Source organism: Athalia rosae, chromosome 1 (genome assembly GCF_917208135.1).
Source record: "Athalia rosae chromosome 1, iyAthRosa1.1, whole genome shotgun sequence".
Lineage (NCBI taxonomy): Eukaryota > Metazoa > Arthropoda > Insecta > Hymenoptera > Athaliidae > Athalia > Athalia rosae.
Window position 1 is genome coordinate 27155270 of NC_064026.1, and position 20990 is coordinate 27176259.

General features: G+C 44.1%; 1 protein-coding gene across 2 annotated transcripts in view; it reads right to left on the reverse strand.

Annotated features, from left to right (window-relative positions):
* LOC105683425 (sushi, von Willebrand factor type A, EGF and pentraxin domain-containing protein 1) overlaps positions 1 to 20990 on the reverse strand; it is a 31379-nt gene that overhangs the window by 4203 nt on the left and 6186 nt on the right. For both annotated transcript variants that reach the window (XM_020850866.2, XM_012396005.3), the window contains 25 exons: positions 16633 to 16708; positions 15295 to 15328; positions 11024 to 11105; positions 9415 to 9581; positions 9188 to 9328; positions 8876 to 9105; positions 8449 to 8802; positions 7982 to 8356; positions 7722 to 7890; positions 7256 to 7618; positions 6993 to 7175; positions 6739 to 6915; positions 6455 to 6657; positions 5749 to 6372; positions 5543 to 5666; positions 4133 to 5455; positions 3610 to 4062; positions 3319 to 3536; positions 2988 to 3240; positions 2075 to 2916; positions 1117 to 2000; positions 794 to 1041; positions 588 to 719; positions 328 to 493; positions 3 to 254 (listed from right to left, as the gene is read on the reverse strand). In XM_020850866.2, the coding sequence (XP_020706525.2) occupies positions 3 to 254; positions 328 to 493; positions 588 to 719; positions 794 to 1041; positions 1117 to 2000; positions 2075 to 2916; positions 2988 to 3240; positions 3319 to 3536; positions 3610 to 4062; positions 4133 to 5455; positions 5543 to 5666; positions 5749 to 6372; positions 6455 to 6657; positions 6739 to 6915; positions 6993 to 7175; positions 7256 to 7618; positions 7722 to 7890; positions 7982 to 8356; positions 8449 to 8802; positions 8876 to 9105; positions 9188 to 9328; positions 9415 to 9581; positions 11024 to 11105; positions 15295 to 15328; positions 16633 to 16704 (8069 nt within the window). In that variant the 5' untranslated portion in view covers positions 16705 to 16708. The remainder of the gene's footprint in view (positions 1 to 2; positions 255 to 327; positions 494 to 587; positions 720 to 793; positions 1042 to 1116; positions 2001 to 2074; positions 2917 to 2987; positions 3241 to 3318; positions 3537 to 3609; positions 4063 to 4132; positions 5456 to 5542; positions 5667 to 5748; positions 6373 to 6454; positions 6658 to 6738; positions 6916 to 6992; positions 7176 to 7255; positions 7619 to 7721; positions 7891 to 7981; positions 8357 to 8448; positions 8803 to 8875; positions 9106 to 9187; positions 9329 to 9414; positions 9582 to 11023; positions 11106 to 15294; positions 15329 to 16632; positions 16709 to 20990) is intronic.

The window sequence follows — 20990 nt, forward strand, 5'->3', positions numbered from 1 at the left end:
ACTAAGATGGGAGGGATCTGCCGCTAGCGTATCCTTCCGTTTTACTGGCGATTAATCCTTCCGTGATGAGGATAAGTTCTCCTCCGTTGTCGCCGTTCCAAACAATAGCCACATGGTGCCATTGACCGTCATTTATCGTCGCGTATTCTCTGAATGGAAGATAGACATCCTGAAGGTCTTGGAATAAGGATACTTGGACCCCATTGCTGTGCGCCTGGACCATTGGACGGCGATTCGTTGGTACGTGAGGAGAACTGAGTTTCAAAAATACGATGATTAATTTCCAGAACTACGATCACAATTGACTCAACTGTTGATTATTTTTACCTGACGCTGTAAAGGGTGAAGAAAATTCCAGCTTCATCTTTCTGAGTAAACTGAACCCACAGAGCGATCGTTATGCTCTTCTTTGCGCCAGTAAAGAACGGAATTACTTGAGACGCGCTGCTCCTAGTTGGGTCAGTAAAGTACAGGTCGTAATCGACTTGAATCGCTGTAAGAAAATGACATCGTTAATTTTAGTAACGAATAACATAGTTGCTAATTAATTTTTTTCATTCATGAATCTACGGAAAATTCGAACTTACTTTTTCTGCAATCATCGCCGGTCAAATTGAATGGACATTGACAGTAGAACTTTCCAGTCAGATCAATGCAAGTGGCAGATGGTGGGCACGAATTCTCCTTGCAATCGACGATATCGTCGGCACAATTTTTACCTGAAATAAATGAAGCATGGTTCAGAATTGGGAAAATTTTATATTATCTAATAATTACGAATCAAAAAATGTACCTGTGTATCCCGGAGGGCAAATGCACGTAAATCCAGGACCGACGTCTATGCAAGTAGCTCCATTTTGACACGCGCCAGCTTGACAAGCGTCATATTCGTACTGACATCCGATTCCAGTGTAATCATCGGGGCAGGAACAATTCAGCCCTGATCCAAAGTCCTGGCAACGTCCGTTGTGCATACAAGGATTACCGATGCATCGTTCAGGCGCAGTTTCGCACTGTTTGCCATCCGTACCGGAGGGACAGCTGTTGAGAAAAAGAGGACAATTTGATTATCAAATGACGAATAAGATCATGATCATCTTATATTATTGAACTTACACGCAGAAATAATCCTGGAATAAATTAATGCACGTCGCATCGTTCTGACACGGATGATTCTGACAAGTTCCAATGTCGTTCTCGCAGTTTGTACCGTTCCATCCATCGCGGCAAACGCACTTGTATCCACCAACATCATCTCTGCAAGTGGCACCGTTTAGGCAAGGATAAGAAGCGCAGTCATCGATGTTCACTTCGCAGGCAGGGCCTGTGAAACCTTCGCGACAATGACAAATGAATTTATTGTCAAGGTCAACGCAACGGTCGGTTCCGACAGGGTTGCAAGGGTCGCTGAGACATTCGTCGATTTCCGCCTCACACTGGAGTCCGACAAACCCGGGTCTGCATTTGCATACGAATCCGTCGAGCTGATCTATGCAAGTTCCACCGTTCTGGCAAGGTTTCACGGCACAGTCGTCAATGGTGTGCTGACATTGCTTTCCTGTATATCCAGGTTCGCAAGTGCAGGTGAATTCATCGATACCGTCGATGCACTGACCGCCATTCTGGCATGGCTTACTTGCGCATTCATTTATGTTCGTTTCGCAAGCTGGACCAGCCCATCCAGGATGGCAAATACACTCGTGCCTAAAGAGTTTGTCGACGCAGATGCCGTTCAGACATGGATTACCTGAGCAAAGGTCTATTTTGTCGTGGCAACGTTTACCCGTAAAACCTGGCGGGCAGTCGCAACTAAAGTCGGCTACGAGGTCCGTGCAATTCGCTCCAAGAAGACACGGTCGTTCGGCACAATCGTCGGTGTTTATTTCGCAGCTCTGACCTTCCCATCCGGGAAGACATTCGCATTTGTATCTTCCTTGCTGGAGGGCAACGCAGGTAGCACCGTTGTTGCAAGGATTTCCGTTGGCTGTGCAAGGATTTATCTGAAAAATAGAATGAAGAATTTCTTAATGCATTCCTCGAAACTTCGCGCATGAATAGGGGTAGAAAATTTTACCGTGATATCGCAATCGACGCCCGTGTATCCGGAGCGACAAAGACAAGTGTAATTATTCACTCCAGGCTCGTCCTTGCACATGGCTCTTTCCGGACAGGTATCGTTTCTACAGTCTGATTTCTCCTGCTGACAATTGATTCCCGAGTATCCGTTCGCGCATTGACACCTGTATCCTTGAGGAAGATCTATGCAAGTAGCTCCGTTATAGCACGGCTGTGACGCGCATTCGTTTATGTCGATCTCACATCTTCGCCCCGAGAAACCAGCGGGACAGAAACATTGGATACCGTGTCCCATGGGGACACAGAGTCCACCGTGTTGGCAAGCATTTTCGGTGCACTGGACAGGTTTACATTCCTCACGACCGACGGCACCGTTTCTGTCCGTGTACATGTTCATGGGGCACTCCAAACACGTTGTCGCTCCGTGTTGAGGCTGGTAAAAATCTTTGGGACATTGGGCACAAGGGGCCAGTCCAGTGTCCGAATACATTCCGGGTGAACATTTTGGACGGCATCGATCTCTACCAGGCGCTGCGGGCTGGTAAGTAAACGTGCTCGCCGGACAGGCTTGACAGTCCTTGTAACCACCGGTTGGTGGTTCACCCGTATAACTGTTACGTGGGCATTCGAGGCATGGGACGAGTCCGGTGGGAGAATAAGTTCCGTATCCGCAAACTGGGATACAATCGTCGATGCTCTTCGATCCATCTTCTTTGGTATAGGTACCGAAGGGACAGCGCAGACATGATCCTTGACGATCGCTGTTCTGGTAATAGCCCTTCGGACAGTACGTACATTGCTTTTGTTTTTCACCGGCGAATGTACCAGCGGGACAGTGAACTGAAGAAAGAAAATGCATAATCAGAAGTCGTAGCTATATTTCAATCTTGTGCAGCTTTAGCGAAACTTACGGCAACGAGGAACGTCGTTTGTATCCATATTCAGGACCTCTCCCACGCTGCAAGTGAAACCCCTCGAAATCGTTGATTTCAGGGCTCTCAGGGGAGGACATTGATTTCCGATCGATGAGACATTCAGAAGCGGTTCGATAACCGCGCTAGCGTATGGTACCGATAAATCGAATATGAGATTCAGGGTGGAACCGCACAGGTCGTATAACTGCGGCTGACGAACGGCAGGTACAATCGCTAGCACAAAGTCCATCTGGAAGTTGACGATCAATACCGGTTATTAAATTTCAAAGCTAACATTTATAGCAATAATTTTGTCTTCGATATCCACCTTGAGGACGTTCTCTTCGATGAGGGTTGGCACGGATCTTATGAACGTCACATTCATATTTACATTGACGGCGGAACAACGCTGTGTCAAAACACTGTTCAGATTCATGTAGTACTGAGCCATTAAATCTTGATATTGCGGTAAACATGTTCTTGTGACGGCTCCATTGGCACGGTAAGTTACGGAAGCAACGACGTGGTAATCGGCCTGCTGCGTGTCTGTAACGAATCGGTTTCATTAACCATGACGTTCACGTCCAAGACGAGACAAAGTGAAGTATGTGTTACTGACTTTCTGAAACACAGTCAGGAACGACGGAAGAAGGTGACCAATGAGTTTTTACATCGCAGCTGAAAGTTTTCACGGGTTCACCGTCGGTGAATCTGAAGCCTGGTTTGCAGGTGGCTATGCATTGGAGTCCCTTATCACCCGGGAGACAATTCAGAGCTCCATTTGCCGGTGGTCTCAACTCCCAATCTACGCAGGGGGTAGCTTGAACTGAAACTTGGAAATGACAGGACGCTCTGTTGCCGGAAGAGTCCGTAGCAATTACGGTAACATTTTCGAAACCACCGGTTGTAATGATCGCGCGATCTGGTACGAAAGTGATCTTCACTGGACCGGAAGCGTCGGATGCGTTAATGCGTCTCTGAGTTTCATTGAAGTTGACAGAGTAGCTTTCCTGCCTTTCGACTAGCTCGATTACGTAACTTTGAGGACAGCTCAATTTTGGTGGTGTTACGTCTGAAAAAAGGATTAAAATAACACCGTCGTCGCGGTAACAACAAAAATGATTCTCTGATCAATTACTAACCAGGCACGGTGATATTGACTTCGCAAATCGCCACGTTACCATCATAATCGAAAGCAACGTATTTCACAACCATGTCGTCGAATATTTGAATCGGAGTTTTGAAGTTCTGTGGCTTTACTTCTAGTCTGGCAATGCTACCGCTGTTGTCGATTGCGGTCGGTTCCGTAAAGTTCACCGGCAATAAACCACCGTCAGCTCCTTTCTGAACCATTATCGGTTGTTGAGGACAATTTTGGAAGACCGGTGGCTCGTTATCCACGCAAGGTGAGTACCCGTAGTCGTATCCAAGTAGAGGTTCAACGACCGGCTCTTCGCATCCCATGAGTTCGAACTTAAGGCAAGCGTTATCCATGTAGCTAACGATACCAAGAATCACGAATCGCGCCTGGACATATTTGGGTAATGTGATCATAGCGAGCTCTCCGTAGTTTCCGGGGTCTCTCATGGTCAGATTGAAGTTGGGGAAATATACGACGTAGTTTTCAGCCTCCGCCTGTTTGTAGAAGAATCGAATCTCCGTAGGTCTACCAACGATATCGTTAGTAACGACTCCTTTGACTAGGATAGCCTTCACTCTGTATATCTGTCCCAGATCAACGCTGACATACGTGAATGCTTCTTGTTTTCCGCACCATCCGGTGACCGAGTTCAGTCTAACGTTTTTCGCCTCGTAATTCGGTCGTTCGGAAGTAGCGTTTATAGCAGAGTCCGGTATACGTCCGGAAGCGAGACCCAAGGGTCTGACCACCTTACATTCCGGCTCTCTCAGACAAGCTATCGGTCTCGGATTTATCAGGATATATCCAGGCCTGTTACAGCCGAACTGGACTTCCGATCCTTGCTCATAGCTGCGAGCTATTTGGAAGCCATCGCTCGGTCTGCCAGGGTCTTCGCAAACCGGACCTTCGCAACGTAAGTTTCCAAAGTCCCAAACTCCATTGGCTTGGCATCGAACCACGTTATCGTGGCGATTCGTTTGTCCGGCGAGCTTGAAAGTGTCTTGACAACCGAAGAAGAAAGATGACTGATACTTCGTATCCAAGTATTTTCCGTATTCTGCTCCAGGCGTGGGCAGAGGCTTTCCACAATCCGCGCGAGGGCAAGCGGGCTGCGTACCGGAAAGCCAGTAATCGGGGAAACCGGGTTTCGGATCGTAGACGCATTGTCGGAAACCAGACGTAGCCGTGTTTCTCAACAAACGACCGTTGTTACTGCACGTCAAGGTGACATTCTCTCTAAATGGTACCAGCACGCTCGCTTCGTTGGATCGGATCACAGAAAGACCCTCGTTCTTGTCATCGGGAAGAGAAACGCACTTCGCATCTGCGGGATAAAATTGTTTCGAAATAAAAAAAAAAAAAAAGAAGAAAAAGTTTGAGCAACTGTAGAGGGACGAAAATCGAAACTCACATTGGCACTCCGGCGTTGTTCCGTTCCACATCCCGTTAGATGAGCAAACTACGGAAGTAGACCCCGAGAGCACGTATCCAAAGTTACATTGGAACCTTATCAAATCTCCAAAGTGGTATTGTAGCTACGGGATAAACGGTACGAGAGATTAGAAACTTGTCAACTTCATTCAGTCGAAAAAGAAATTGTGGAGCTCATTATTTTACCTTAGTGGCCAGAATTTTTCCGTTCTCTGGCGGCGGTAGCGCGGAGCACATTACGGGAACGCAAGTTTTATTCTTCTGGAATATGTCACCGTCCCGTTCGCCGTCCTCCGATTTTTCTATGCTGAAACCCGCGGTCCCATTAGCCTTGTAGAGTTCGAATCCGGTGTTACACATGCAAGAATATCCTCCGGGGGTGTTAACACATTTTTGATCGCAACCGCCGTTGTTGACCGCGCATTCATTTATGTCACTACATTCGAGACGGGTACATCCCATGACTTCCAATTTCACACAAGGAGCCCCAACGTAGTCTTGAATACGGAATCGGACGTATTTCGCTTCGATCGCTACCGGCAAATTCAGAACGGACAGAGTTGGCTCCAGAATTCTGAATTCTACGGGTGTTCCATCGGGGTTTGTGTAGTCCTTGAAAGTGTCGGTGAGGTCATCGGTGTACTGAATTCTCACCGCCGTTGTGAATGCCACGTTTCCATCGACTCTCGCGACGCTTTGAGTCCTGAATCCCCGGATTATAGTCGGCGCTTTCATGTCAATCATGACCCAATTCGCTCCCGGTTCGATGCTATTGCCGCACCATCCACCTCCGTTGTTCAGACGGACACCCTGTAATTGATTGACAAAAAAATATTTGTAGCGATGTGGGGGATATTTTCAAAGGGACCGCTAGCTGATCCGGTATTCTTACGTTCTTGAAGTAGCCATTCTCTGAACTTGAAACCGTGATGGAATCGTCGGGTATACCGCCGTTTATCAAACCCAGGTCACCGACTGGTCGGCAGTCCATTGTCGCATCGAAACCGCTCTTGCATTTACAGCTGAATGCTCCAGCTGTATTTACACACTCGGTTGTCGCCAAGTCACATTGACTCGAGGAGCATTCGTTGATATCTAAAGAAGAAATACATTCATTAGGAACACACATTGTTCAAAGAATGAACTTATGATTGGCTGTTTCGCTGTTTCGCTTACCTTCGCAAGAGGGAACATTGTTAAATTTCTGATTGGCACCGCATTCGATGATGTTGGAGCCGGTGAGTTTGTAGCCCCTATTACACTGGACGCGAGCTTCATCCCCGAAAGAATATTCCTTGGACATGTCGACGATGAAACCGTTTTTAATCGTCGGAAGAATCGGACATTTCGCACCTGCGAATCACGGGTAAAGTTGTCACGTGTTCAAGAAAAAAAAGTATTTGCCATCCATCGGATGATTATACACTCACGGGAACATATCGGAACATCATCGGACCAAGTTCCATTGCTCATGCAGAGAATTACCGGATGTCCAGTTCTGATATATCCTGGTTCGCACTCGAACCTTACGATGGTACCGTAACTGCGACCACCTCCGTTGAGAATCGTGATATTTGCGTGAGGAGCTTCCGGAAGGGGTGCGCATTGCGAAGCTGAGCCAAAATTTTACGATCAGATAAAGAAATTTCGGCAGAGAAACAACGAAATTAATCATCCATCAAAAGTCACGTACCCAGACAACTCGGTTTGTTCTCCCATCGCCCATCGGCAAGACAAGAAATTTTCTCGACCGGCCTGCCGGTGGGGAATGCAAACCCGGCGTAACACTGATAAGTAGCGATTCCTCTGTAAGTGACGTTTGTGGATCCGATGGAGAATCCGTTGTCGATTTGAGGCACCGGTCCGCAGTAAACTTCTTGGCATTTCGGAATATACGTTATGGACCAGTTACCACCCGGCAGACATTCGGTGGCTAATTTTGCCTTTCCGGTTGCAAATTCCTGACCCAATGGGCACGAGAACGTCACAACCGTTCCGAAGGCTGTGTCTCTGTTCGACGCGAGAGCTCCTTCTCCAGGTTGGAGAAGAGGACAATCTGTAATTTATTTAGGGAATAATATTAACATTCGTTCTTTGGTTTTTTTTTTTTATCGCCAGCTCTACGTGTTTTTGGTGTTCGGAGTATCGATCGAACAAACCTGCGGAAAAGGTGGCTTCCCATCCTGTGCTGCTGTGCAGAGGATCGGAAACGAATCTTATCAGCATTTCTCCGCTTTCAGCAGTAAGTGTAATCCTCGGACGAGTACTCGAAGTAAATCCGTTACCCGAATGAAGTCGAAGGCCGTTGGTATTCGATCCGTCGTAAACCTGAGGAAAATAATAGTTTCGTTGGACGAGGTTTCTCGTAGACAGATCTTATCATTATTAGCCTCTCCGATTTCACGTTGAAAATTATTACCTGGACCAGGTCTGTCTTGTGGATGTTGAAATTGTCGAATTTCAACGACAAAGGTCGCCTATCGACATTCTTCACTTTGTAAAGGCATTCCTGATTGTTCGGATAATTGCTCAGACCGTACGCCGGTGATTGGATCGTTCCGTTTCTCGCTATAATGGTAGCCTTGCATCCCTGGGTATAACGGATGTTGAAGCCTCTCTTCGAGTCCCCTAGGCTCGTTTTGAAATACAGGTACAACTGATTACCCGTCGACATTATTACTTTGGGATTATTCTCGATTGTACCGGATAACCTGGCCACCGGACGACTCATCGGCGAGTCGCCGTCTCTTATGAGCATGTAATCGCGATTCAGTTCCAAGTCTAGATCCTCGATCTACGACAGGGGAGGGAAAAAGACAATGGATGATTATCGCGAATGAAACTCAGCACCGATCCCCCGAATCGATCGTTCGCTGCAAGACATACCTCCAAAGAAATGATCCTTCCCGGCTGCGCCTGGATAATGTAAAGACATTCCAATCCGCCGGGATAATTTTGGGGGTATCCCGGAGAAGCGAGAACTTGCCCCTGGGGGGTGGCTCGGAGCGTGCCACCGCAGGTCTGTGGCTCTGTTTTCCAAGAGGCGCGGAATCCTTTCCTTTCGACCGATCCGTCGGTGCTGAATTTTATGATCATGAAGTTCGAAGCCGATACGAACAACTTGTTGCTCAGATCTTCCTTTCCCGAAAGTGTCGCGAGGTTTACCGATTTATCCTCGGTTCTTCCCCCGACCAAAATTTGAACTATGTCGAAACTCTTCTCGGTCTCGAATTCTTGGAACTGTAATGTAACCGGGGTGAATGAGTATTCGGTCTGATGAAAATCGGAGTTCGATTATCCAACGAATCGTTACCTGCAGCAGAATATTGTGACCTTGCGGTCCTTCCAGTGTCCATTTGCAGTTGCTGAGCGGTGCGTACTTTTGCGGATAATTCGGGCTTTCGACGACGTCTCCGCTGCTTGCCATGTAGAATTGACAATTTGAAGAGCAGTCCAGTTCGTCCGAAAGATCACCGCAGTCGTTCTGTTTGTCGCATTTGAATGCCGCGTTTATGCACTTGCCATTCGAACAATGGAAAGATCCTAGAATAAGCGTTCGAAGATGTTACAAGGGAAAAACTGACTACTAGCCTGAACATCTTGGAAAGTTCCGTTCAAATCTCACCTGCCGGACAAGCACGCGCTCTGCACATGAACGGCAATAAGGATTCGCAGGTTGTCAATTCCCAAGATTGCTGTTCGTCGGAAATCGAGACGTCTACGCACTCGCCGGCCCGAGGATTCGGCTGTTTCAGAGCCCAGAAACCTGAATGAGATCATAAAAATTCTCGAGACTCGTCCGCGTAGCTTTGCATTTTTTTATAAATCGCCGTTCACGTAGATTGTACAAACCAGCGTATTGAGAGACGAGCATTCCAGCGGCCGATTCTAAGGTGTTAGTTCTAAGATCGTCAAGAGAGGCGAGACCGAGCCAGAAGTTGTTCAGATTGCGTCCCACCATCCCTGCGGTCATATTGTTTTCCGCATAGGACTCGACGACCATCAACTCGCTTCCATATCTAGAAGATGGAAAAGCTCCGCTTATTATACCTGCGCATAAAGTGCTGTTCCTTTTTTTCCCTCATTTTTTCTTCTCTCCCCCGTTTTTTTTTTTCTTCATTCTCCATAAAATTACGGGACGATAGCAAACGCCGGTTCACCGACCACTTCCGTGATTAGTTTTTCTCCATTAACGCTGTAATTCTGCACCAGCAGCTAAGAGGGTCTTTGAACCGAGACACTTTAACGTCTAAATTACGCTCAACGAATGCACCTCAAACACTCGATTTTATCCTACAATCAGTTTTATTTTACTGTACCACGCGATCTGGTTTAACGATCCTGTGTGCTTGCGGATTGTCGGAAACTAGTGGCTTCGGTCGTTTACTGCGGGAAGATTTTTTCCATGACCTTGGCATTCGATCATTGGAAATTTTTGACGACCGTTAGAGCAATTACGTTGCCACATAATAGTTTGATCTTGAAACCGTTGATCTGTAAGATTACACGCGGTCACCGTACGGTCGCTAAATAAATCTCGTAACAAGGGATATAAAAACTACCGAGGTAGTGAACGGAATAAATTTCGGGCGAAAGAACCAGTTTGGAAAGAAAAAAAAAAAAATCACAACTATGATATTCTGGTCCATAAATTTTTTCTTTCAATTTTTTTTTTTTTTTTTTTTATTCAACATTTTTGCATATCACCTAATCTCCGGAATTTTATCCGCTTAGAGAAAATTGTTGGCACATCAAGCCCATGTGACACACGTTACTCATACATATTCATGTGCGCGAACGTATATGTCACATGTGAAACGTACGGTGTATACACGGACACGTATATGTACGTAAATCCGAGGATGCGTTATGTGTGTAGCATAGAACGGCACAAGGGAAGGGACTGTAGATGGACGGACGGCGGGAAGGTATGCCATGTTTCTGAGAGGAATGACCTCCTTGCCTCGTCTTCACCAACGCTTCGGGACCTTACGGATTTCGTTCACAAGTCACACCGTGGTATAATGCACGTAACCAACCTAATCATACGTGCGAGCAATTACGCAGTTCGCGTACGCGCAAGAGTCGACGCGTCTGTATTTTCACTGGATAGAAGCGATGCCGGTTCCGTAGAGATGTTTCCCAGAAGATGACCGCCCATTTGCAACGAGTCGCAAAACTGAGAAATTGACAAAGGCGGCGAAGAGAGAGAGAGAGAGAAAAAAAAACTAACGGTCATCCCGTAGGAGATCGGTCGTTTGGTCATTTCGGGAGGAATATATGTGTACGGCTGGAGGCGAATTACGGTCGGAAGATGAGCCGGAGGGTTTGGGCCATACGGAAGGTAGAAGATTCATCAAAGGATCCGAGGTACAAAGAGGATTTGTTCGTCACGGTTCCTCTAATAATACCTCAGTTCGCTGTACAGGTATGTACAACGTAAAACCGTTCTTCCTCTTACCTTCTGCATAGCTCCGCTGATTTCTCCCAGGAATGCCTAATATTGAAAAACTTGTAGCAGTGAATACCGCGTAGTTCCCAACCTGTAACAAAAATAAAATCGTATACAGGAATTCGTTATTATTCGTACATATTTACGCACGATAAAAGCCCGTTCGCCGTGCTTTCTACCGATGGATATACCGGTGAGATTGAAAAAAAGACACGCAAATTCCAACGCGTACTACCGAGGTGACGCCGAGGAGACTCTTAATGATCATAAAAGTAACCTGAGGAAATAATTTCACAAAAAGAGCACGTACGTAGTACCACAACTGTAAAGCAGTGTGGCTTTTATCTCTCTGTACGATTGAGAAGAAGAATCGGTAGAAAGTACACCCGTAGAAACGAGGCGTACGTATGGTATATTTATTTCGTCCACATCAAATCTAGGCGGCTAATTTCGAACGAATATATCCGATTCCCGAATGTCCGCCCTTGTTTTGAAGAGGGGATAGCCGCTGCCCACGTACATATAATATATCGGCTCGGACGGATGTTCGACCTCGATTGTTTTTGCGAGGAGTCTTTGAGCGAAGTGATCGGCGGCGTCTCCGGCAGGAGGTACCTGCCAGATACTGAGGGGGGACCGATCGGGGAGGCAAAAGTTGCCGCCGTTGGTTCAATCTTCTCCTTTACCAACGACGAAGAGAAACATCGTCGACGGAGCATTTTCAGCGATGACGAGTTGAGAACGCCGCAGAAGCAGAACCGGAGCCAGGAGAGAAAGAAAAAGAGAGACATGCAGCTGCCGAGGGAAAGAGGGGAACGCAGACTTCTGGGAAAATTATCCGTGTCAGGGACCTCGACGACGGCGGTATGTGCGCCCCATTGAGACACATACCTGGTCTCAATGTACCTGGTCAACACCCGAGGCCTCGCTCGCTCGCTTCTCTTTTTCCATATTGCCGTCTGCCCACGCCGAAGTCGAAGACGCGATGCGGATCGTGTACGCGTATTTGAAGACGCTGCAATGTTCCGAATGGTCGGTCGTTTTCGACGAAAATATACTACGGGTGGATATCGCCGTCTAAATATAAAGCTCTCGAGATGATAAGAATCTTTCTCTTTTTCTCTGTTACTTCTCGTCTCGCGGTGCGGTTTACATCGGACGACCGGTCCATCCGGATCGGATTCCGTATGCGGCCTCTAAGATCCGGGGAAAATAAACGTGTTTCGTTTTAACTACGGAATAAAGTTAGCTGCACGCGGATCGATATCGTCATCCTAGATTTATAAAAGTTCAAGTTTTCTTTTCGAAATCTCGATTCGCGTGCGAATCGAGAGCGACGTTCGTAAAATATAAAGCGTCGAACCGAGGTTTACCCGTGTTCGCGTTTCGTTTTCAGACACTACGGGAAATAACAAAATGGCAGCACGGAGCAGAGAATCGATTATTCACATTATTCGTCCGAAAGGTCGAACGAGGCTGTAATGCAGACTGAAAAGGTAGAGGCATGAAGTATAGATAAGTTAAACTCACTTTCACTTCTCGTACCTAACTGTGGTTCTTTAAACTCGGTAATTTTACGCATTGAATTCCTAACCGAGCAACTTCAGTTCTTACTTCACGTGTCACTGAATGCGTTGCTAAATAATTATAAATTTGTACGTGTATACTCGACCGGTTTTCTTCGTCAGCGAAGATGAATCCAGCCTCATCTCACTTATAATTGGATGGTCGCTAATTGTACGCTTTTAAGCCAGTTCGTCAGACTTGTTTCTGCAGGCCAGAAACAATCGATCCAACGATTAATTCCATCGTTCTGTAAAGTCGTAGGTACACACGCAAGAATTCTTACTACAGTTTTGAGAAAAGAGAAACTCTACCGATCTCTCATCTTGCGCGGTACGTACGATCTATTGCCGACAAAAAATAATCGAGAGAGGCGCGAAATTCTCTGTCCCTACGGTTAATTTTCCCACGCATAATCGGACTGATTGATTCACTTCCAAAGCTCCTCGTAGTACAAAAGATATACACCCGTGATAACAATATTTTATTCGAAATCGGGAAATTTATCCTGCGCGTTCATCGATCAAGAATGCAGTTCTGATCTCCTTGGGCATTTATTTTTCCCATTCATGAGGTCATCAACTTTATTAACTGTATACTCTTCTCGGTATTTTATTCCCGTCTGATCATTCGCGATAAAATATATATGCTGCAGTAAAATTTTAGCACCCCACACCGCAAGGCGCCTATTTTCGATACATTTACGACTTCAAAATGTAGACTTTCGATTAATTAATTAATTGGCTATAAATCTCACGATCCAACTAGTTATTACGTAACAGGGTTACGGCAGGCGAGAGAACACATGGAAGCAAAATGAACGAAAGAAAAAAAAAACAACAAACAAAGTCCTACTAAATCGTGAGAAAATTTTGAATCGCAAACACAAATATGTTATATAGAAATGTCAAACGATATTTGCAGCGATGCATCGTGTCCTTGTGTCTACGATTATATTGAAGTTATATATGATTCCGTAGATGAGGTAAGCTCGGATTTTAGCACGCCATTTTGTTAGCACTTCCTCTTGTTTTTTTTTTTTATTTTTTTTTTCCTTTTTCTTTTACGCGGAGTTTATCCTTCGATCTCTTATTTTTAGATCGGTATGAATCAATGGCTGTACGAAGCACCGATTCTGACCCCACCGTGCGGATGATTTCACTGCAATTTTTTTTGGAAGCCATCCGAGCTAATCAACCAGGAAAGGTAATGAAATAATCGCTTCAGGGCCAGCACTTTTTGTAACAAATAAACGCAGAATAATTACACTCTATTCAGAATGCCGAACGTTAAACGATTTCAATCATCGTCGGATTTAAAATGAAAAAATGGATGAACAGAAGTGTGGCCTTTCGGCGACGCGACGTGCAGATTCGCGAATAGTAAAAATAATCTCGGTGCTTCACGGGCTGATCTTCTGCATAGTAATCCGAGATTTTTTTGCATCATGTATATTTAATACTGTATAGTTATATTCAAGTATTTTTATTGGTTTTATTTCACGATCATTATGTAAGCGGTTGCTCGACGATTCCTCAGCTGAAAACCACCAGTGAATAACTCGTGATAATCGATACGGGCAACTGGCTAAAACTTTGCAACGGTCAAATGACTCTGGATCGACGATTAGAAACCAACGATATTTACGGTGTAAAAAATGTCGATCTCGACTGGAGATTATTGTTTTGCAATATATATATATCGGTGATATAAATATCCTTCTAATCCGATCTCGCCATCTACAGCAATAATCCAACATAATTACGCGTGTTGCGGGTTACGTTACGGAGTCTCAAACTTGAGAAATTTTCGAAAAAATCAAAAACTGCAGATTGAGCAATTCCCCCCGGTCATCGAATTGTACATCGGTGGGCGTGCGAACGTAACTATTATTGGGTAATTTATTTGGTTTTCGATCGAACGCTCGAAGATTATCATATTTCCATAAGACGAGGTACCAGTGCATACGCAAATTGTTGGGCAACCTGGAATTCAACCACGTGCAATAATCCAAGACGGGAGAGTATATTGCTCCCCGTAAAGGGGGGCGAAGGCGTGTCGAGGTAATACGGAATCCTCCGTAGAAACTGCGTTCCTTCACATTCGATACCGTTAACGAATAACTTACAACCGGCATGCGCATTCAACGTCACTGTCCCACTTTACACAGCCATAGCCAAGATCATATAATCGTTAATCTGCCTCCACGGTAATACGAAGGAAATAATTGAAGAATACAATTACAGTTAGAATCCCTGCTCGGATTCAGCCCAATTATCCACCCCGGCGTCACCGAATCCCATCGATATATCAATCAATTACAGTAATATTCAGGTGTGAAGTTTGCAGGTGTTCAGTTTTCAGGGACCACCTTTGATCAGGGGGGGGGGGTCATTATCCTAAAAATGGGAAAAAAAGTTTGCCGAACATTTTTAAATTAATCTGGACAGTCGGCGCGGTCTCTCAACAACGCTGTGGAGATGCTGAAGGTGGACGACAGAGGAGTCGAATACCTCCGACGCTTTGACCTTGTGTTTTCTCGACGTGTGCAGTGAAGTCCTTTATTTTTTATTATTCCATTTTTTACCGTCAACCTGGCGCCAAACGATTCCCGAAGGACTAGAGCTAACATCGTATACATTATAAATTCCTTTCGTTTCTCATTGTCAACGGAAATATTTGCAGAACGATTGGAAAAAGGAATAATTTCAACTCACCGTTCGGACAGGTGAACACGTTCGACGCTGTAATCTGAAATCATAAATAAAACGAGATTAAATTTCATTCATAACGATCGGTGTAACGCAGTAGGAAAAAACTATAGGCGTACTCTCAATGTACCGTTGGACTTTTTAGGTAACTTCGTTCGTACAGGGACGTCGTTATCGTCATTCTAATGGTGCGTAATGAGAAACAGCAACAAAAAAAAAATAAATAAATAAATAAAAAAGAAACAACAACTGAGACGAACAGCTAATTAACTAGTCGAAACCTTTCGTCGATGTTCCACATAATTTAAATTGAATAATCCGTAGAATTTTTTTTTTTTTTCTTCTCTCGTCTCCAACGATTCTCAACACTTTGAGCATCATTGCCCTCCGGTATGCGTTTTCAGGGCATATACGTAAGTATAAGGTGTGTTTACCGCCGACGAGTTTACTTTCACTCCGGGTACTCGTGTGTCTATGCGAGTCTGCATGTGAAGCTCGCATTTACAATAATCTAGTATCTTGTTAAGCTCTCGGTGACCTTCTTCGTTAGAAAAATATCGTTCTTCGCGCGATACTCGCATAACCATCGCAGAAAGATATTTTGTGGTCAAAACCCGATTGGGGCGAATGCTGTTCAACAAATATTTCGATCGCGTCCTGCGCACCCGCTGGAATGCGAGCGACCGCCGACGGTAAAATCGTACCGATTCATTTATTTATTTATTTTTTCGAACCGTGTCGTGTAACTAATACGGTGGGTCAAGGATGGTAAATCGGTGAATATAGCTGTGCGATTTACAGTTGAAGCGGTTTTGGACTTGCAGGTTTGTTTGTTCTCGGACTGACTAAACCAAACGGATAGCGGTGAATAAAATCGAAGCAAAGTAAATCCTACGACTCGTTGCTACAGTTAGTAACGGACTATGAAGCACTACTTTCAGACATTGGCACGAATATCAGCGGCGACGCAGGATTCTCGATGATCCGTACGCGGTTATCCGGGCCAAGAATCGCGAACCGTAGGCATCGCAGGCGAGGACGAAAGGGGGAAAAATAACGTGAAGCATTCGGAATTTCTCGGCAAATAATTATTATAATATCAACCGAGTCTTGTGAGTTATATGTGTTACGTAAGTCCGATATTGTTAGTCTTCATGTGCGAATGCAGGAATTCGTTTTACACAGGTGTTCTCAGGACTCCGAAGGCAGGTGGAAAGTTTCACTTTTTAGAGATAGAACAGACACCCGCATAAAAAGTAGTGTGATGATATCCGAACAACGAACTACTCCCCCTCTCCATTTTGAAGGGGGGTGAAAATATTTAACTTCTCGTTCAATTCTCACCTGACTGTCGGAGCATTGCAGACATGAGAAGAGGATGGCGATCCAGATAATCGCCAATTCCCTTATCAGCATATTTCTGAAACAGATTTGAAAAAATTGTACAAATTAGTTTTCTAAATTTGAAAAAAATCATCCAAATTAGGCCTCTTAAATTTTAGGCTCATGGCTACACGAGCAAATGACCCATTTTTATTCGGCTATCTACCCGCCCGTACGTCGTAATTGTCCATTTCTAATACGTATAAGAGAAATTATATTTCTACACCCGCTCTGTCTGCACCTCACGTAGGTAATTAGGTTTTGTCATTTCCTTTTTTCACCTACGTTATGAGAGTACATTATAACGTTATAACTGCACACGCCTATTTTTTACCCTCGGAACTCGCGAACGCCGTTCTTAATTAGACCACGTTTGGTTCCGGACGTGATGATTGTTTCACCTACCGTGCAACCACCTGAGAAACACAGTTCAGCTGAGAGTATGATTCATTCTTTGAATTTAATAAAAACGTGTCAAAAAGTTCAACGTCATTTCGAGAAGAAACCTTTCTCATTTTCAGTTATCGATCTGTGGCGCAATTAATTAATCGTTAGTGCTTCCTTTCGAAGCTGTTATACCCGAAGGAAAAGATACCGTATATCTACGTTCATTGTTACATGACGTAGATCGTATAGTAAGTAGCCGCAACACTATTAAAAGACCCTGAGGGCTGTTCCAAATTTGTATCGATATTCAATCAGGTCCGTGGCGCGTCTAACCGTGTCGATTTTGGTTTTGCTGACCCGATTGTAACGAAACTATAGTTGTAGTGGTATCCTGAGTGATTAGTTTATGGATTTTTGCCCGCAAGGAAGTATTAGTACAGCGTTCGACATTTCTGCATAAAAATTACTCGTCATAGTAATTCATTCGCCATAATTTCCATCCGATTCCTATTTAGCGTTATTTCGTTCTTCTTCAATTTTTCAAACCCAAACAACCAAAAGACGGCCGTTGATGGGAAAGAAAAGTAGGACCATCCGCCATCGGTATATTTACGTGGAATGCGCATACTGAAATCTAACGTGAGAATAAAATTTCCGCGTTCGCTGCGACCAGGTGCGATTATTGCTGCCGTCGCAGAGGATCTCCGAACATCCGCAATCTCTGCACGGTGAGATATAGAAAGACTCGTATTAACGGCTATAGTAAATATTATAATAAAAAGTACGCAGCAGGTACGCAATAGAAGGTAGAGTCGAGGTAACAGGTAGATATAATACCGTCTACCCTCCAGCGTAATGTGCGCCTAGGCAGAATCCGTCGTCGGGAAACTTTCTACGCGGGTACACACCTCCTCCGTCTCTAATATTCCCTCTATACGAATCCTTCATAGAATCCAAGCAGTTTGATCAGAAATTTTTTAAACACGGTGCAATGTAATCGTTATCCTGACCTCGGTCATTTTTTTTTATATCGAAGCCAACTGCGGTCCTCAAATATTTAATTTCGAGTGCGTATACAACAGTTTGATTGTACAATCATGAAATTTATAGTATCGGATATCCTTCGGTGTGAGATAAATTGTTCCGTACTCGTTATTCGTACTTACTCGTTATAAAAAAAAAAGAGTGAAGAATTATAACCGCAAGTTAATCGGCTCGGGAAAGTCAACTTCCATCGCTACGAACGATTTCATTCGCGCTCTTCAAGTTTCATTTCGATTTATTTTTATTTCTCTTTCGTACAATTATTATAGTTATTATTTTTTTTTCTCAGCTAACTTTATGTAACGCTATTGTCCTTAACCGGCACCAACGATACCAACAATCACTACAATTAACTTACATGTATCCACATGAAATTACTCTGTGCATACAGGCTTGTAAAATATATTCTTATTCTCATATAGCATAGTTGTTGGTTCACGCGCGATTGCCACATGTGATAGAGAACTTTGGACGATCTCACGAATCAACTTAATAATATTATAAATATGTTATACATATATACACTCCACTCACGCACTAACTCATATTTATTATACAACATTTTTTCTTTCCTTTCTTTCATATCTTTTCCACATTCTACGTACGCGTCGAGAAACCTTGCTCTTATTGAGGTGGATGCAACTCGTAAGAACAATTCAACCGTGTTACTTAATTGAATAATATATTAATTACCACATATAGACTGCGAGGATTAAAAACAAATTCCACCCGTAATTATATTTCATGATGCGACGAATGGATCGTGTTGCGTAAGCAGCTCACGCATGTATATATATACATATATATATCTGTGCACGAAGTGAACCCATTTGAGATTTTGAATTGCAACGAAATTTTCTAGATCACCGGTGGACGAGGTACGCGAACCGGTCGACGTAAAAATATGTAAAAATATGTGTCCTGTATTGAATTTGTTTTTTTTTTTTTCTAGTTTTTCAGTTATCAGAGAAGATGCCGAAAGATATTGTTTTATTTATTTATTATACGAAATGATGCTGAAATAGATAATAATAGTCGGTCACTGTAATACACCGGTTGGCCAACTTCTGGGCCACGTTCCGTTAGTTCTAATCTGACCAGGAAGTTACTCGTGATTCTCATTTGAACAGCTATATTTATCCAACTTGTAACCACAACTGCAATGTGCAATGACTATATGGTTATTGAACCATATACCTCGGTACAGTCCGAGGCTGAATTATTGCAGCGAAAAATCGATTCGAGCCTGACTTTTCTCAGGGTTTTTAGAAACCATGTGTTACAATACATCAGTCCGAGGCTGAATTATTGCAAACAAATAGATATTACTGTACCCCTGACTTCTTAACGAAAAGTGATTTTCCCGTCGAGCAAACTGCATCCTTCGCGATATTTATATATATCCTCGCGAATTTCAGTAATTATATCCTGGCGCGGGATAATACTCCGCAGTTTACCGTGGTACAAACTCCCCTCGACTTATCCACCCCTTCTGCTGGGATGCAAAACAAAATGGAAGAAAAAATTTGTGAAAAAAAAAAAGAAAAATTAGAGGGAACACAAACTGCTCGAATAAACGTTCTCCAATTTCTGAGAATGTTTTTCTACGATTCTGAAGGGAAACTGTTTTATGGGCAGCTAACTATCGGAGTGGAGAATAATGTAACGGTGCTTAGCGCGGCGGAGAAGCTCGACTCACGGCTTTGGTTGGTCGTATATCCGTTGCCGGACCGCAGGTAAGGTTTAATAGTAAGTATTTAAAGCCTTCGACGAGAACCGGTTGGCCGCACCGGTTGCTCGCTTCGTTTTATAGGGTGGAATGTAGGTACGGGATTTTTGTTTAATTTTTTTCGTATACCCGACTCCTTAAAATTATACCAAACTCGGGAGTTATGCAGTTTTGCTTTATCGGAGAATCGCGAAGCGCGATCGCTACCGCGGTGGGTGAGAAATTTATTCAACTCCTCAGGTAGGTATCGGTGCATTTAATTAATTGCAAATCTTCGTTAGGACGGTAATCGGAGCGAGAAGAATACGAACGCTTGCGCGGTTACGAAGTTACGGGATAACGAACAAGTGGACACCGTATAATGTATTATACCTCCAGCGGTGTACAACGCGAGGGATACGCGTGTGCATTACTTTTGCGCGTGCTCGATAATTGATCGTTAATTATAAGTAAAAGAAAAATTTTTCCATTTGCTTTTCATTCAACGAGACCGCGAGCGTAAAAACTCCGGTTTATACCTCTGCACTTTCGACGATCTGTTCGAGAGAAATCACTCCGCAACCATATCCCCTCTTCGGAGATAAAAGAGGTAATAATCGGCGATCGTAAGTTTTTTTAACTAAACCTGAAAAAGAGAAAAAAAATCGATTCGAGCCTGACTTTTCTCAGGGTTTTTAGAAACCATGTGTTACAATACATCATTGCGCGTCGTAAAAAAAATGCCAAAAGTTATGGCCGGCCGTTCATTGAAGTGGTGTTACTTCGTTCGAGGCGTTTCATTTCGTTTCGTGGTTCGTTCGGCGCGTATACGTTACATGCGTGTAATGTACTTACGTACCCGCTAGGTCAAGAATAGAAAGTATTTGAACAACTGCTAATTGAGATGAATGAAAGAAAAAATAAAAAATCTGTGGAAATCGGTCACGTGTCTTCACGCGCTATAGGAATGGTTTTTTTTTATTTTTTTCTTTCACGCACCTGTGATTCTCTTCACCCACCTATGAAATTTGTTAGCATATCTGCGTGGACGCAACGACCATGTACGCGGATCGAATGATATGGCACGGGTCATATTTGTGAGAAAATCAAATTCAAGCGGTCGAACAAATTACAATTTTACAAAAATTACGTTGTCAAATATTCATGCAATCGGTCGAAC